The sequence below is a fragment of the Phyllobates terribilis genome, unplaced genomic scaffold (genome assembly GCF_046119375.1).
Source record: "Phyllobates terribilis strain yellow unplaced genomic scaffold, ASM4611937v1 Scaffold_11__3_contigs__length_659146591, whole genome shotgun sequence".
Taxonomy (NCBI): Eukaryota; Metazoa; Chordata; class Amphibia; order Anura; family Dendrobatidae; genus Phyllobates; species Phyllobates terribilis.
In genome coordinates this window covers 283,254,266-283,271,042 of record NW_027362771.1, presented here as the reverse complement: position 1 = coordinate 283,271,042, position 16,777 = coordinate 283,254,266, and the positions used below count along the sequence as shown (strand labels likewise).

General features: G+C 44.3%; 1 protein-coding gene across 3 annotated transcripts in view; it reads left to right on the top strand.

Annotated features, from left to right (window-relative positions):
• The first annotated feature begins 517 nt into the window (after positions 1-517).
• LOC141166089 (uncharacterized) overlaps positions 518-16,777 on the top strand; it is a 33,249-nt gene continuing 16,989 nt past the window's right edge. The window contains exons 1-5 of one of the 3 annotated variants that reach the window (XM_073652395.1): positions 518-762; positions 5,856-5,957; positions 12,034-12,201; positions 13,026-13,065; positions 13,192-13,340. In XM_073652395.1, the coding sequence (XP_073508496.1) occupies positions 679-762; positions 5,856-5,957; positions 12,034-12,201; positions 13,026-13,065; positions 13,192-13,340 (543 nt within the window). In that variant the 5' untranslated portion in view covers positions 518-678. Of the gene's footprint in view, positions 763-4,830; positions 5,709-5,855; positions 5,958-9,260; positions 9,332-12,033; positions 12,202-13,025; positions 13,066-13,191; positions 13,341-16,777 lie in introns of those variants that run through there. The other 2 variants (XM_073652397.1, XM_073652398.1) reach the window with 2 other exon arrangements.

Sequence of the window (16,777 nt, the reverse complement as noted above, 5' to 3'; positions counted from 1 at the left end):
ATCGCAGACATATAATTGTACACATATAGATATATATATATTCGCAGACATATAACTGTACACATATATATAATCGCAGACATATAATTGTACACATATAGATATATATATTCGCAGACATATAACTGTACACATATATATAATCGCAGACATATAATTGTACACATATAGATATATATATATATAATCGCAGACATATAATTATACACATATAGATATATATATAATTGCAGACATATAATTGTACACATAGATATATATATAATCGCAGACATATAATTGTACACATATAGATATGTATATATATATTCGCAGACATATAACTGTACACATAAAACAGATACACAAAACATGCACAGACTCTACTTATAAATATACAGAAGCAGCAAACCCCAGAGCATAGCTCCACCCACACTACTGATCACATGATATCATCAAAGGTCCTTTATCCCTGTTACTAGCCTGACATGTCACTAGTCACGTGGTGATGACATCATGAAAGGTCCTCCATCACATAGAATCCAGCCTTCCTCGTCCATGTGACTGATCACGTGGTGATGACCTCACCGCAGGTCCTTCAGCTGTGTAGTGTGTAGCTTTTGCCCTTTGTTTTTCCCGTCCCTCGCAGGCAGGCTGCGGCCCCCGTCTGTCATATATGTCGCACACTGTGTACTTCTCATGGTGAGATGCGTTAGTGTCACGGAAAGGCTCGTTCCTGTATCCGGCCATCAGCCCCTGTTCTCACAGACGGTCTGCAGTCAGGTATGTGCAGGGACCTGTTCTGCTCAGTGACTGCGGGGAGGCAGGTGACTTCCAGAAGCTGCACTTGTCCTCTGGTCACTATGTCTGTGCCATGACTTGTGTCTAGATGAACTTACTGCACATTCACATTAGTAATTCCCTTGTAGCTATAATGAAGAAGTGTCTGAGAAGGAAGTGGTCCCAGGGCTGCCCGGATAGATAAGGGCTGTAAAGAGTTTACAGGGGAAACTTACTAATGTACCTAAAGGTCATGACAATTCGCTGATTACAGGGGATCTCTCTGGTGGGACCACTAAACCCTCTGTAGAATCTAGTGGTGACCTGACGGCACCAGGGCTGTGGAGTCGGTAAGCCAAACCTCTGACTCCTCAATCTCCATGACTCTGACTCTACCACTCCCTAATACATGGCTCATGTTTAAAGGGGTTGTCCACTACATTGACATTGATGCCCTATCCGTAGGGCATCAGTTGTTACCTGCGGTGCTTGGCCGTCAAGTTGTAGTGGCCGCCGCTTGTAACTGCACATCCGCCTCCAATTCAATTGAATGTGCAGTTACAAACGGTGGCCACTACAACTTGATGGCCAAGCACCACAGGTAAGGACTTCCATCTGGCAGCCGGCACCGATAACAGCTGATCGGCGGGGGTGCCGCGTGCGGGACCCCGGCCAATCATACATTGATGCCCTATTCTAAGGATAGGGCATCAATGTCAAAGTAGTGGACAACTTCTTTAAGTGATAAATTTACTGTAGCACAGATTAATCTCAGCTAAAAGTCTAGACCCTTAGATCAGGAATAGGACAGACATTTATAGGACATTTCATAACTTTCCCAAATTCTTATGAAAAAATATTCCCCACAAACTGCATTGAACTACTGTATCCAATTCATTATATATGTTAGGAGTCAGAGTTGGTCCATTTTATTCCAACTCCACCAAAATGGGCTCCGACTCCAAGGACCCTGGACCGCACACACATTTCTGCACCCCTCATTGTCTATGGGATAATGGTGGTAAGTTTCCAAGCTTGGCAAGCCCCTTTAATTATGACAGCTGCACCAGTTTCCCAAACTCCATGCAGGTGCACTCCACTTTCAGCCTTGTGTATGTGTCCTGTGATGTGAGAAGGGCCTGGTGCATTCTGATGGCTGTGCATTAGCCATGATACAGAAGGGGGCTGGCTTAGCTTCTGAACTGAGCCACCAACCTACTTTATCACATCACCTGTAGAAACAAAGGAGGATGTGGGGCTTCCTGCCTACATTGAAACAAATCTGAAAGTGCAGCGAAACAGCGGGAATATCGAGACATGAGAGCAGCTTTCTGAGTTACAATACATTGTTTCCACAGTAAACACATTACCTGTTAGCGCGACCAAGCTCCATTAATGTGTCATGCTCGTCGTCGGCTATGAAGAGGCCGAAAAGAAAAGTTTGTAGTCTCTCGTGTGACAGCCTGCAATGGGCTCATTGTCATGAGTCCCCGTGTCGGTGGGCTGTCACATGACCACGTGTATTAGATCTGTATACTTGTGGTCACAAGAAACTAGGCTCCTGCACTTATCTCAATTGGTTTCTATTGAGAACATGCGGCATCTGACTACAAGGATGCAAATCTCACACGTGAGGTCATATGGCTGTCCACTTGTACGGGAGGATACAATGGAATCATGGCAGTGTAAGCATCATACACTATCATGATTTGGCAGTCTGCAGTTACATAGTGACTACAGGCTGGTCAGCCCCTTTAATCATTGTAATTGTACAGTGCACGTTTACATGTTTAATGTAAAGTAAGTGAGGTCCTTTTATGTCAGAGACAGCTGGGGACCCCAAATAGAAGACAGAAGCAGTTTATAAGTCAATGTCAGTGTTAGCTAGACATCTTTATGACAACCATCCACGGCAACACAAACATTCCTGTAATCTAAGACAATACGTAAATATCAGTACAACCAAAAAATAGACATCACATTCTGATTATTTAATGAAAATTTGCGAAATAAAGAACTATAAATTAAAAAAAACATTTTTGCTGAGGCAGGCATGTGACCAATGCTGCCAGTCTCTGTATGAAGTGGCCACATGACCCTTTGGCAATAATCATATGTACAGAGGCCGACTGCACAGCCTGTTCATACAGACGTGTTACTGCTACAAGTGATCACTTTTTACAAGTGGCGATTGGTGAGGATTAGTGTTGAGCGAGTATGTTCTGTTCCGAGTATGCTCGGGCCGAGCTCCGAGTATTTACAGCTGCTCGGTGATAAGGTTGAATCGCTCCCATGTGCATGATTTGCAACTGTTTGACAGCTTTATTACATGTGAGGAATGTGTAAGAAATAGACATTCCTCACATGTATTAAAACTGTCAAACAGTCGCAAATCATGCACACGGGAGGGATTCAAACATATCACCGAGCATCGGTAAATACTCGGAGCTCGGCCCGAGCATACTCGCCGAAAGGATTAACAGAACATACTCGCTCAACACTAGTGAAGATGCCTTATTTTACTAGTAGTATTATTATCTCACTAGTTTATTTTTATTTTTTTATTCTGAAGTAGAAAAACAAATTAAATATAAAGCTTTTGTGCATGCAATGTTCATTTTAAGATCGTTTTGAGTTAAAGGGAACCTGTCAGAAAATTTTATAGGACTGTGCAGCCCTTTAAAGGGACTCTTGTCAGCACAGAATGACTGTTCAAACTAAGTCCCGCCGCTCGGTGCTTCATGGCAGAGCCAATCATTCATATACACCTTCCCACCTGCTTGTTTTCCATCTATCTCCACCCTATTCTGACTCTGAAACGAGAGCTGTCAATGAAAGAAGAAAGGGGTGGAGATTGAGGAAAAGCATGCAGGTGGGAAGGTGAATATAAATGTTTGGCCCGGCAATGAAGCACCGAGCGCCTGTACTTGGTTTGAACAGTCATTCTGTGCTGACAGCAAAAATTGGGTTTTCAAATTGTGTCTAGAAGCGCATTAGGGCGTGACTATGCATTTCTAGCTTCTCAGTCTCATGCTGTATTGTTTATTCATACTGTATTCTTTATTCAACACCCTCCCCTGGCTGATTGACAGTTCGTTTGCTCCAGTACATGCCACTAAGTTGTCAATCAGCCAGGGGAGGGAAAAAGTTTCTGACAGGTTACTTTTACATACAGGGGTGGATTAAGAGTAGCAAGGGCCCCGGGCAGTTTAGAAGGCGTGCCCCCCCCACACACACACCCCTGATGTATCACGTGACATGTCACATGATCCCCTGTGATAGATCATTGTGATAGTTCACGTGAAATTAATTTGGCACAATATTAATTCTAATAATTTTTTCTAGGCTGTGTGCCCACTATGCGTTTTTTAAGCTTTTCCGCAGCGGCAGTTCCGCTGCAGAAACGCTTAAAAAACGCTTTGTAGAAGGTCTGCCATGTTCCCCAATGATAATCCGCATGTGCTGTGCACATGCTGCGGAAATTTCCACTGCGGATTATCATTGCGGAAAAATACGCAGCACTACCAATTATTTTGCGGAAGCGCGGTGCTTTCGCCGCCATTGACTTGCATTGGAACGCATGGATTACACATCACTGCATATGTACATGCAGAATCCATGCGTTTCAATGTGCGGATGGTACCCGGGTTTGGAGAAGAGGAGACTCTCCTCCGGACCCGGGTACCATAGAACCTGTAAAAAAAGAACAAAATAAAAAATAAATATTATACTTACCTTCTGATGGCCCCCGGTGTCTTTATCCGATGCGTCCTGGCTTGCCGGCAGCTCGCGATGGTCTGAAAAGGACCTGCCGTGACGTAATTTAGTCATGTGACGGGTCATGCGACCGCTGACGTCGGCAGGCCATCAGAAGGTAATTATATATTTATTTTTTTACCATTCTTTTACGGTCACACTATATAAATCCATGCCGGTTGCATGGATTTATATAGTGTTACCAAGTTGTCAAGCACTTTCCAAGTGATGCTAAAATCGCTTGGAAAGCGCTTGTCAACCCGCATGGGGAAATGCATGTGAAGAACGCTTCACATCCGCAAGTCCCTGGCAGGAAAAACGCATGTACAATCCGCATGCGTTTTTTCTGCCAGGGAGATGCAGAAACGCTCAAAAAAAATCCGGAGCATTTCTGCATCGTGGGCACATCGCCTTACATTAATTGTATGACTCAATATTGAGCACACGTAGCCATCTATACACAGCAGGAGGCCGCACGTAGCCATCTATACACAGCGTAAGGCCGCACGTAGCCATCTATACACAGCGTAAGGCCGCACGTAGCCATCTATACACAGCGTGAGGCCGCACGTAGCCATCTATACACAGCGTGAGGCCGCACGTAGCCATCTATACACAGCGTGAGGCCGCACGGTGCCATCTATACACAGCGGGAGGCCGCACGGCGCCATCTATACACAGCAGGGGGCCGCACGGTGCCATCTATACACAGCGGGGGGCCGCACGGTGCCATCTATACACAGTGGGGGGCCGCACGGTGCCATCTATACACAGCGGGGTGCCGCACAGCGCCATCTATACACCGCGGGGGGCCTCACGGCGCCATCTATATACAGCCGGAGGCCGCACGGCGACCCCCCCCAGAGACAGCAGGAGGCCGCACTGCACCATCTATACTCAGCAGGAGGCCGCACGCAGTCATGCACACACACACAAACATATACAGACATATACATACACGCATAAAAACATTTGAAACACAAAAATACATATAAACAGACATCACACAATGATATCTGCCTGCACACACACATACATACAAACACAGACACACACACTCACCATCCCCTGGCTCGGCTCCAGTCCTCCTGCTCTTTTCCGGTGCAGCACTGCAGGCCTGGTGCGCACTGCATGACGTCACAGCTAGGAGACACGGCCGCGCACAGGGCTGGCCCGGCCGCCACTGTCTGCAGGTATGTGCCACGGCGCCGCACATATAATGAGGGCAATCTGGCCATAGACGCCCCGGGCCCCCTGGAGGTAGCCCAGATTGCCCTCATTATAATCCGCCTATGATCTCATTGACTTTTTTTTCTTTTTTTTTTTTTGAACTGTGTCAGGCTTGCAAATCAATTGAAGGTGAGATGAACAAGGAGCAGATACAAGTGAATGGTGAGCTCCTAACATCCAGCTTGGAGATTATCTATCTATTGACTGGAGAGGTGAGTCTCTGTGGTGTTTACTTACTAACAAGCCTGTGTGTGTGTGTATATACACATACATACAGTATATCACAAAAGTGAGTACACCCCTCACATTTTTGGAAATATTTTGTTATATCTTTTGATGAGACAAAACTGAAGATATGACACTTTGATACAATGTAAAGTAGACCGTGTACAGCTTGTATAATAGTGTCAATTTGATGTGCCCTCTAAATAATTCAACACAAAGCCATTAATGTCTAAACCGCTGGCAACAGAAGTGAGTACACCCCCAAGTGAAAATTTATTTTCAAGCGCTGCCTTAACTCTCTTGGGCATGGAGTTCACTAGAGCTTCACGGGTTGCCACTGGAATTCTCTTCCACTGCTTCATGACGACATCACGGACCTGGTGGATGTTAGAGCCTTGTGCTCCTCCACCTTCCGTTTGAGGATGCCCCACAGATGCTCAATAGGGTTTAGGTCTGGAGACATGCTTGACCAGTCCAGCACCTTTACCCTCAGTTTCTTTAGCAAGGCAGTGGTCATCTTGGAAATGTGTTTGGGTTTGTTATCATGGAGGAATACTGCCCTGCGGCCCAGTTTCCGGAGGATAGGGATCATGCTCTGCTTCAGTATGTCACAGTACATGTTGGCATTCATGGTTCCCTCAATGAGCAGTAGCTCCCCACTGCCCGCAGTACTCATGCAGCCCCAAACCATGACCCTCCCACCACCATGCTTGACTGTAGGCAAGACACACTTGTCTTTGTACTCCTCACCTGTTTGCTGCCACACACGCTTGACACCATCTGAACCAAATAAGTTATCTTGGTCTCATCAGACCACAGGACATGATTCCAGTAATCCATGTCCTTAGTCTGCTTGTCTTCAGAAAAGTGTTTGCGTGCTTTCTTGTGTATCATCGTTAGAAGAGGCTTCTTGCAGACCAATCTGATGCAGTGTATGGTGTATGGTCTGAGCACTGACAGGCTGACCAACCACCACAGAACCTCTGCAGCAATGCTGGCAGCGCTCATACATCTATTTTGAAAAGACAACCTCTGGATATAATGCTGAGTACGTGCACTCAGCTTCTTTGGTTGACCATGGCAAGGTCTGTTTGAAGTGGAACATGTCTTGTTAAACCGCTGTACAGTCTTGGTCACTGTGCTGCAATCTTCTTCTAGACTAGGCCATCTTTACGTAGAGCAACAATTCTTTTTTTCCGATCCTTAGAGAGTTCTTTGCTATGAGGTGCCATGTTGAACTTCAAGTGACCAGTATGAGAGAGCGATAACACCAAATTTACCACACCTGCTCCCCATTCACACCTGAGACCTTGTAACTAGTGTTGAGCGATACCTTCCGATATCGGGAAATATCGGATCGGATTAGATCGGACCGATACCCAAAAAATATCGGATATCGCTGATTCCGATACCGGAAACCAATGCAAGTCAATGGGACACAAATATCGGAATGAAAATAAACCCTTTCTTTACTTGTAGGTTAATTCTACATGAAGGAAAACAACTAAGAATAATGTAGAATGTATTACACGAAAAGCCGGCAATTTAGCAGCGGCATACACCGGTACCCGACAATTTAGAACAGAAAGAATAGAGCATCTCACGTAGATTAGATAGATAGAAACATGTCAGTCACATATATAAGAAGTACAGTGACAGTGTTGCTTACTGTACTTGTCATTTAGTGTTAAAGGATTTATTAAAAAAAATAATAGTGTTTTCATGCACCGTCTCTTTAAAAAAGCCGGCCGGCAATTCAGCATCGGTACCCGACAATTTAGAATAGAAAGAATAGAGCATCACACATAGATTAGATAGATAGAAACATGTCAGTCACATATATAAGAAGTACAGTGATAGTGTTGATTACTGTACTTGTCATTTAGTGTTAAAATGAAGGATTTATTAAAAAAAAAAATTGGCGTTGGGTTCCCCGTAATTTTAGTCTCTAGCGGAGGTTAAGCAGACGGCTGGGGCAGATGTTTGAAGCCTGGGAAGGGGGTAATACCCACAGAGCTTCCCAGGCTACTAATATCAGCCCCCAGCTGTCTGCCTAGCCTTTACTAGCTATTAAAATGGGGGACCCCCAAAAAAATTATGTGGGGTCCCCCCTATTTTAATAGCTAACAAAGGCTAGGCAGACAGCTGGGGGCTGATATTAATAGCCCAGGAAGGGTGCCATGAATATTGGCCCCCTCCCAGGCTAGAAACACCAGCCGTCAGCCGCCCCAGAAATGGCGCATCCATAGGATGTGCCAATTCTGGCACTTAGCCTCGCTCTTCCCACTGCCCTGTAGCGGTGGCAGTGGGGTAATAGGGCTGGGGTTGATGTCAGCTTATAATGCCAGCTGACATCAAGCCCAGGTTAGTAATGGAGCGGCGTCTATAAGACACCCCCATTACTAACCCCATAGTCAAAGTTAAAAAAAAAAACACAAACACCCAGAATAAAGTCCTTTAATTGAAATAAAGACACAATTCTTTATTGTTCTAAATTAAACCATACTTACCGTCACGCCCATTCCAGCTGAAGCCAACGATCTCCTGCAATAAAAGTAAAATAATAAAGCAACCTCATCCTTACCTTTCCATGGTTCCCAGGACGGCTCCAGCTCTGCTACATTCACATCCTTTATTTTAACACTAAATGACAAGAACAGTAATCAACACTATCACTGTACTTCCTATATACTCGTATGTGACTGACATGTTTCTATCTATCTAATCTATGTGTGATGCTCTATTCTTTCTGTTGTAAATTGTCGAGTACCGATGCTGAATTGCCGGCCGGCTTTTTTAAAGAGACGGTGCATGAAAACACTATTATTTTTTTTAATAAATCCTTTAACACTAAATGACAAGTAGAGTAAGGTGGGCGCTGCCATCCAGCTTGTCATTCTTCAGAGACCTGGTATAAAAACAAATAGTGATCAACCGTTGATCAATAAACACATATGTTAGCAATCGATCACACTTGAGAATAATCAGCATAATCACAAGGCTAAATCCAAGAAAGCCAGAGAAAAAGAGAGAGAAAAAAAACCCAAAAAACTTGCTTATTATTCTCAAGTGTGATTGATTTCTAACATATGTGTTTATTGATCAACGGTTGGTCACTATTTGTTTTTATACCATGTATCATAAGGAATCTGTATCTCAGTGAATAAGGGCTTTTGCCAGAAACGCGTTGAGATGTATCCCCAACCTGTATGATCTTTTAATTATTCTCTAATAAATTGAGGATTTTAATTATTCTTGGGACTCACCAAATTTATTTTTCTTATGTGAAGCCTTAAGTCACGGCTATTGGTTGGAGACCCACAGCATTGCAAAACGGACTGAGCTATACAAAGAGGACACGGTGAGGCTGCTTTTTTTGTTTATTCTTCAGAGACACTGCAGAGCGCAGGCATTATGGGAACTTCTGATTCCAGTATTCGATATTCTAAAAGTATCTTAACTCAGTATCGGAACTCCGATACCGCGTATATCGGTCGATACCTGATATTTCAGTATCGGAATGCTGAACACTACTTGTAACACTAATGAGTCAGAAGACACCGGGGAGGGAAAATGGCTAATTTGGCACAATTTGGCCATTGTCATTTAGGGGTGTACTCACTTTTGTTGCCAGCGGTTTAGACATTAATGGCTGTGTGTTGAGTTATTTAGACAGCACATAAAATACACCCTGTTACACAAGCTGTACACTGATTACTGTACATTGTGTCAAAGTGTCATATCTTCAGTGTTATCCCATGAAAAGATATAATAAAATATTTACAAATATGTGATGGGTGTACTCACGTTTATGATAAACTGTGTACCAGGGATGTCAAACTCAAATACACAGAGTGCAAAAATTAAAACTTGGACAAAGTCGCGGGCCAACATTCATATTTATTTTAAAAAAAAAAAAGGGTTCCCTTGAGAAATGTTTTCGTTATCATCAAATATGGAAACAAACTTAAAGGGGTTGTTCCACAAACAAAGTACATTTTAATTGCTAAATCTTAAGAGACAGACCGCATGACCGTAGCATTGGGTATATCCTCGCAGGCAGGGGCATACATAGAACTTCTGCTATGGGACTTCATGATTTCTAAATGATTCCCACTCCACCCTCCAAAAAAAAAACAACTTAATATTCGGTGACAAAAGAGCATATCTAACAACTTTACAAAGTACTTTTCCACTTATTGAAGCCCCTAGATTTCCTTTTCATTGCCCCCATAAAGTATGATGCCAACAAAGTGCCCCCCAAACACAGTATGATGCCACCACAGTGAATTCTTCCACAGTACACTCCACACGCACGGTATGATGACCCCAACAGCGTATGATGCCCCAACTGTGATCCCCACACAGCCTTCCATGCAGAATAATGGCTCTACATAGTCCTCCATACAGAATAATGGCCCCACATAGTCCTCCATACAGAATAATGGCCCCACATAGTCCTCCATTCAGTATAATGGCCCCACATAGTCCTCCATACAGAATAATGGCCCCACATAGTCCTCCACACAGAATAATGGGCCCCACATAGTCCTCCACACAGAATAATGGGCCCCACATAGTCCACACAGAATAATGGGCCCCACATAGTCCTCCATACAGAATAATGGCCCCACATAGTCCTCCAATCAGAATAATGGGCCCATATAGTCCTCCATACAGAATAATGGACCCCGCATAGTCCTCCATACAGAATAATGGCCCCACATAGTCCTCCATACAGAATAATGGCCCCACATAGTCCTCCATTCAGTATAATGGCCCCACATAGTCCTCCATACAGAATAATGGCCCCACATAGTCCTCCACACAGAATAATGGGCCCCACATAGTCCTCCACACAGAATAATGGGCCCCACATAGTCCTCCACACAGAATAATGGGCTCCACACAGAATAATGGGCCCCACATAGTCCTCCATACAGAATAATGGCCCCACATAGTCCTCCAATCAGAATAATGGGCCCATATAGTCCTCCATACAGAATAATGGGCCCCACATAGTCCTCCACACAGAATAATGGGCCCCACATAGTCCTCCATACAGAATAATGGCCCCACATAGTCCTCCAATCAGAATAATGGGCCCCACATAGTCCTCCACACAGAATAATGGGCCCCACATAGTCCTCCATACAGAATAATGGCCCCACATAGTCCTCCATACAGTATAATGGCCCCACATAGTTCTCCATACAGAATAATGGCCCCACATAGTTCTACATACAGTATAATGGCCCCACATAGTCCTCCAATCAGAATAATGGGCCCATATAGTCCTCCATACAGAATAATGGACCCCGCATAGTCCTCCATACAGAATAATGGCCCCACATAGTCCTCCATACAGAATAATGGCCTCACATAGTCCTCCATTCAGTATAATGGCCCCACATAGTCCTCCATACAGAATAATGGCCCCACATAGTCCTCCACACAGAATAATGGGCCCCACATAGTCCTCCACACAGAATAATGGGCCCCACATAGTCCTCCACACAGAATAATGGGCCCCACATAGTCCTCCATACAGAATAATGGCCCCACATAGTCCTCCAATCAGAATAATGGGCCCATATAGTCCTCCATACAGAATAATGGGCCCCACATAGTCCTCCACACAGAATAATGGGCCCCACATAGTCCTCCATACAGAATAATGGCCCCACATAGTCCTCCAATCAGAATAATGGGCCCCACATAGTCCTCCACACAGAATAATGGGCCCCACATAGTCCTCCATACAGAATAATGGCCCCACATAGTCCTCCATACAGTATAATGGCCCCACATAGTTCTCCATACAGAATAATGGCCCCACATAGTCCTCCATACAGAATAATGGCCCCACATAGTCCTCCACTTGGCATCGCGGGCCAAATATAATCACCCTGCGGGCCAGAGTCTGACATGTATGCTGTATATATACATACATACATACATACATAGATGTTAGTTTTTTCCTCCAGATTTCTGCATGTTATCTGTTGTGAATGTGTAGTTCAGTCAATCTTTATGAGTCTAATCTGTCTTTATTTCATTTAGGATTATGTAATTGTGAAGAAACATGGAGATTCTACTACTGGGGGTAACACTCCTGAATCAGAAATGTCTTCTGCCAGCATGATAATACCACTAATAAAGCTTGACTACCAGATGTTGAAGAATATGCTGAATGTAGCCAACAAAATAATCCACGTGGTTAAGGAAGAGGTAAGCATGCAGGCAAGCAGTAGCCCCCCATGGTTACTTTTTGATGTGAGGTGAAGCCATTCTCATGTATACTTTCCTGTGTCGTACAGATAGACATAGAGGATTGTTATAGAAAAGAATGTTTCCTAGTTTATCCTGTAGGGTTTGTACTCACTCGGCTGCGGTTGAAGTAGACACAGAAAGCTATTTCATTGGAATATCCAGGCTGGTTTATTTAGACTGCATAGTCCGCTCAGGAAGCAAAATACAAAACAGCCTTTTCCGGCACAAAGTGGAAGCACAAAGTAAAATATTCATACAATGTTGTGGGTTCGCCCGCTCAGGTTAGTGTCCAGGTCTTACGTCCTTAGCACAGACCAAACACTGGAGATCCACACATCTCCAGACGCAGACACTGATTGAGACACTTGGTGTCCATTTTATGTACCAAACCACTCTCCCAGGGTGGGGATATGTGAGCAGCCACTCCCATCCATCTCTTATGACTGCTCATAAAACCTGGCCCTGATACACCCTATTAACCCTCTCAGCACTATATGTCCTGGAGCATGCATTTCCGGGCTTACATCACCGAAGCTACCAACCTCGATGATGCATATCTCCCCTCAAGGACCTGTCCGGCGGCCACTTTACAATCCCTATAGATGTATTGCTGGATTTTGCTTCATATGTGGATGGAATGGATGGATTTCAATGCAACATAACTTTGCTACAATAAAAATAAATAATTGAGGAAGGATATATAATATCATTTTTCAATGCGTAGAGCTATTACTTGGACTTTCCTGAAGCTAGAATTGTGTTCTTTTTTTTTTTCTCAATAGTTGTCTGGAACTTCAGGTTTCTTAGAGAGCAGTCGTGAGGGTAAGTGTATAATATACTATTGTAAAGCTTAGACTTACTAGTCACAATTTACACTGAGATATAATCGATGCAATGAACTTCTAAAAGTTGACATCAAACATAAGTTATGTATGTTACTTGCCTCAGGCAGCAACCCTCATGAAGATAACTATCAAATCTCGGAGCATTTGACTAATTTGGTAAATTTGGTGAACAAGATGTCAAAAGACAAGAGTCAGGTGATTGGAAAGATTTCAAACCATACTCTGGAACTTATCTACCTTCTGATTGGAGAGGTGAGCAGATAGGGAAAGCAGGTATGTACTGCTACAGACCAAGTCATGCAAAAAAATGCTGCCAAAATGGCACATTAGAGATGCAAGTATGCAACTGCAATCTTGTTGTGCTTATAATGTTAGATACATGCTTTGCATTGCCTCCAGACAAACCCTTACAGGGGCTCTCTCAAGATGAATCTTCAGGAGCGCACCTCTCCCATCCACTGGTTTCCTGCTTTGCTGGGGGTGGTGCATTTCTGAAGATTGACAGCTCAGATCAGGAACATGGTCACATCACTGGCATGAACTGCATATTTTCCCATGCTGGTAGCAGAAGAAGATCTGCAGCATGGGAGAACAGCAGGGAGACTGAGGCTGGTTGGATCCAGCAATCCGGTCAGCCTCAGAGTAGCTGTAAAGCATAGTGCCTTCTCTCTCTGCGCGCTCCTTGTCTAGGTAAATGGGCAGGCAGAGACTGCAGGGGGTGGCCAGTAACCCAGTCAATGAATTGTACACTATAAAATAAAAAAAAATCCTCCAATTTTGAGAACAGAGAGAATTTGAATAAGGGGTAAATTGCCGAGGTGTTTGTCTTTACACTCATTTTGCAATGTTACCCATTTATGAACTTAAGTCAGACCTTGTAATAATGAAGTTGAATTGAAAAGTTTGCTCAGGTCCACTAAGGAAGAATATCCACACCTATATGTAAATAATCTGTCCACTGATGTATCATTGAGTATGATTTAATGTAAGTCTTAATGTATTATAAATCAGAAAGGGGGGGGGTCGCAAATACTATAACCAACTGATCAAGCAGCCTCACTCAGCAGTCAAATAAATATCAACATACAACTCCTGGCAAAAATTAAGGATTCACCGGGCTCGGAGGATGTTCATTCAGTTGTTTAATGTTGTTGAAAAAAAGCAGATCACAGACATGGCACAAAACTAAAGTCATTTCAAATGCCAACTTTAGGGCTTTAAGAAACACTAAAAGAAATCAAGATAAAAAATGTGGTATTCAGTAAGGGTAATTTTTTTCAGACCAAGCAGAGGGAAAAAATTATGGAATCACTCAATTCTGAGGAAAAAATTATGGAATCATGAAAAACACATACATCACTAGTATTTTGTTGCACCACCTCTGGCTTTAATAACAGCTTGCAGTCTCTGAGGCATGGACTTAATTAGTGACAAACAGTATTCTTCATCAATCTGGCTCCAACTTTCTCTGATTGCTGTTGCCAGATCAGCTTTGCAGGTTGGAGCCTTGTCGTGGACCATTTTCTTCAACTTCCACCAAAGATTTTCAATTGGATTGAGATCCAGACTATTTGCAGGCCATGACATTGACCTTATGTGTCTTCTTTCAAGGAATGTTTTCACAGTTTTTGCTCTATGGCAGGATGCCTTATCATCTTGAAAAATGATGTCATCACCGTGGCCTGGCCATGAAGCAGAGCGGTCGCACTTAGAGAGAGCTCCTGCTTCCCAGAGCCCTTACAGCAAAGCATTAGCCAGCACAAGCAAATCCCAGCCTCTACATGAGAAGAAAGTCCGGTCTCCACTCCCAGGCATCACGGGAGCTCATCTCTGGACCCGCTGACCCTGGCATCACTCAGTATTTATCAGTCTCAGGCAGCGCGGGAAAACAGATCACACGTGCAGATATGGCTGCTGCTGTGGGTGGACCCAGTGTGCGGGGCCTGAGGGGAGCAAGCTTTCCTGCTGCTGTGGCTGGATTATCACGTGGATGCCGCACTCCGGGGAGACAGACACAGGGAGGGGGTGAGGCAGTTCAAGTGGGATCTGATATTAGTGACAATGGTAATGCAGGCAAGCAGAGAGCGGAGAGCTCTGGGTCCCACCCCTCCCCCTCCAAGTCGGCTTCACCATCTATTCAGTTAACCCATTCCTCTACCCGAGCTGAATCTCTCTGGAGTGCAGGAGCTACAAGCAGCACAGTTCTGGGACCCCTTGCATCTGACTCTGACACTGGCATGACTGAGAATAGCAGTATGATTACCCGGGATGGCCCTGGGACCTTTATTAGCTCTGCAAACCTCGGGGATCCCTCGCTCCTGACTATGAACACTGGGGAATTACGGGCCCATATAAATGCCATCCCCATTAAGACTGATATGGAGGGTTATATCCAGTGATTGGACGCCGAATGCAAAGGAGAAATTGGCTCCCTCAAAGAAGATGTTTCTAATATAAACTCCGCCGTCACTGCACTTGAAGCTAAAGTGGATGAACGATCTACCCAGCTCCACACCCAGCAGCATATTTTGGATCAGCACTCCCAGAATTTTGATCTAGTTCTGGATATGCTAGAAGACTCCGAAAACAGAAACCGGAGAAACAATATTAGACTCCGAGGTCTCCCGGAGTCGGTGGCTCCACGGGACCTGAGTTCAGCCCTACAGCACCTTTTCAACTCATTGCTGAGTAGATCCACGGAGGAACATCTCGAGCTGGACAGAGCTCACCGATCCCTGGGCCCCAAACACCCTGACCCATCTCGACCTAGAGACGTCATTTGCAGGATCCACTTCTTCCAAATTAAAGAAGACATTATGCGTAAAACTAGAGAGAACGATGCCATAGACTTTAATGGCACAAATATTCAACTTCTAGCGGACCTCTCCCCTATAACTCTGGCTAAAAGAAGGGCTCTCCAACCTCTTTTGGAGGCTCTGCGTGCGAAGAACATTACTTACAAGTGGGGATACCCCTTTCAGCTTCATGCTTGTGGGGACACTGGCACGGTGACCCTGAGATCGCCACTGGATCTTCTGGATTTTTCATCGTCTCTGGGGTTGCCACCAGTCACCCTGGGAGAGTGGCCCCGTTTATCCTCTTTTGGGTTCGGAGGAGCAGGGAGAGGTGGGAGAGTGACAATGGGAACTAAGAGGAAGAGGAGAAGATACCCACGCAGTGACTCCACTGGTCCCTCTGGTGACTCCTGAGCCTTAGGAGTCTGTCCTAACTTAGTCACTTGCTCTCTCTACTGTGTTTTTCCTCATGTCGGAGTTTATTAATTTTAATATTAGTAGATTTCTTATGGGGGGCTTTGCAGTCCTTGGGTGGAACCTCACTATGCATTGCATTGGCTTATTATGTCTAAAAATAGCCCACAGGGATTTCCACCACCTTTTAGATGCCTCTGGTTTTATGTAGTGTTAAGGGGAATTTTGATAAGTCAGGGGCACTGGATTTGTTTAGTTGCATAAATTAATTAACAATGTATAATTAGTTTGCTGTAGGGGCCTGGCTGATTGCTCGTGTTTTAGGGTGCAGTCTTTGACACTACTTACAGAGATTCTCTGTTTAATCTTAGCCCATAGGGGTAGCTACCTGTGGTATAATAAGACAGAATTTCTTTCTCCGTCTGAACCTTTTATTCATATTCTGTCCTTTCAAATCTTCCTACTGATTTTTCTTCCATT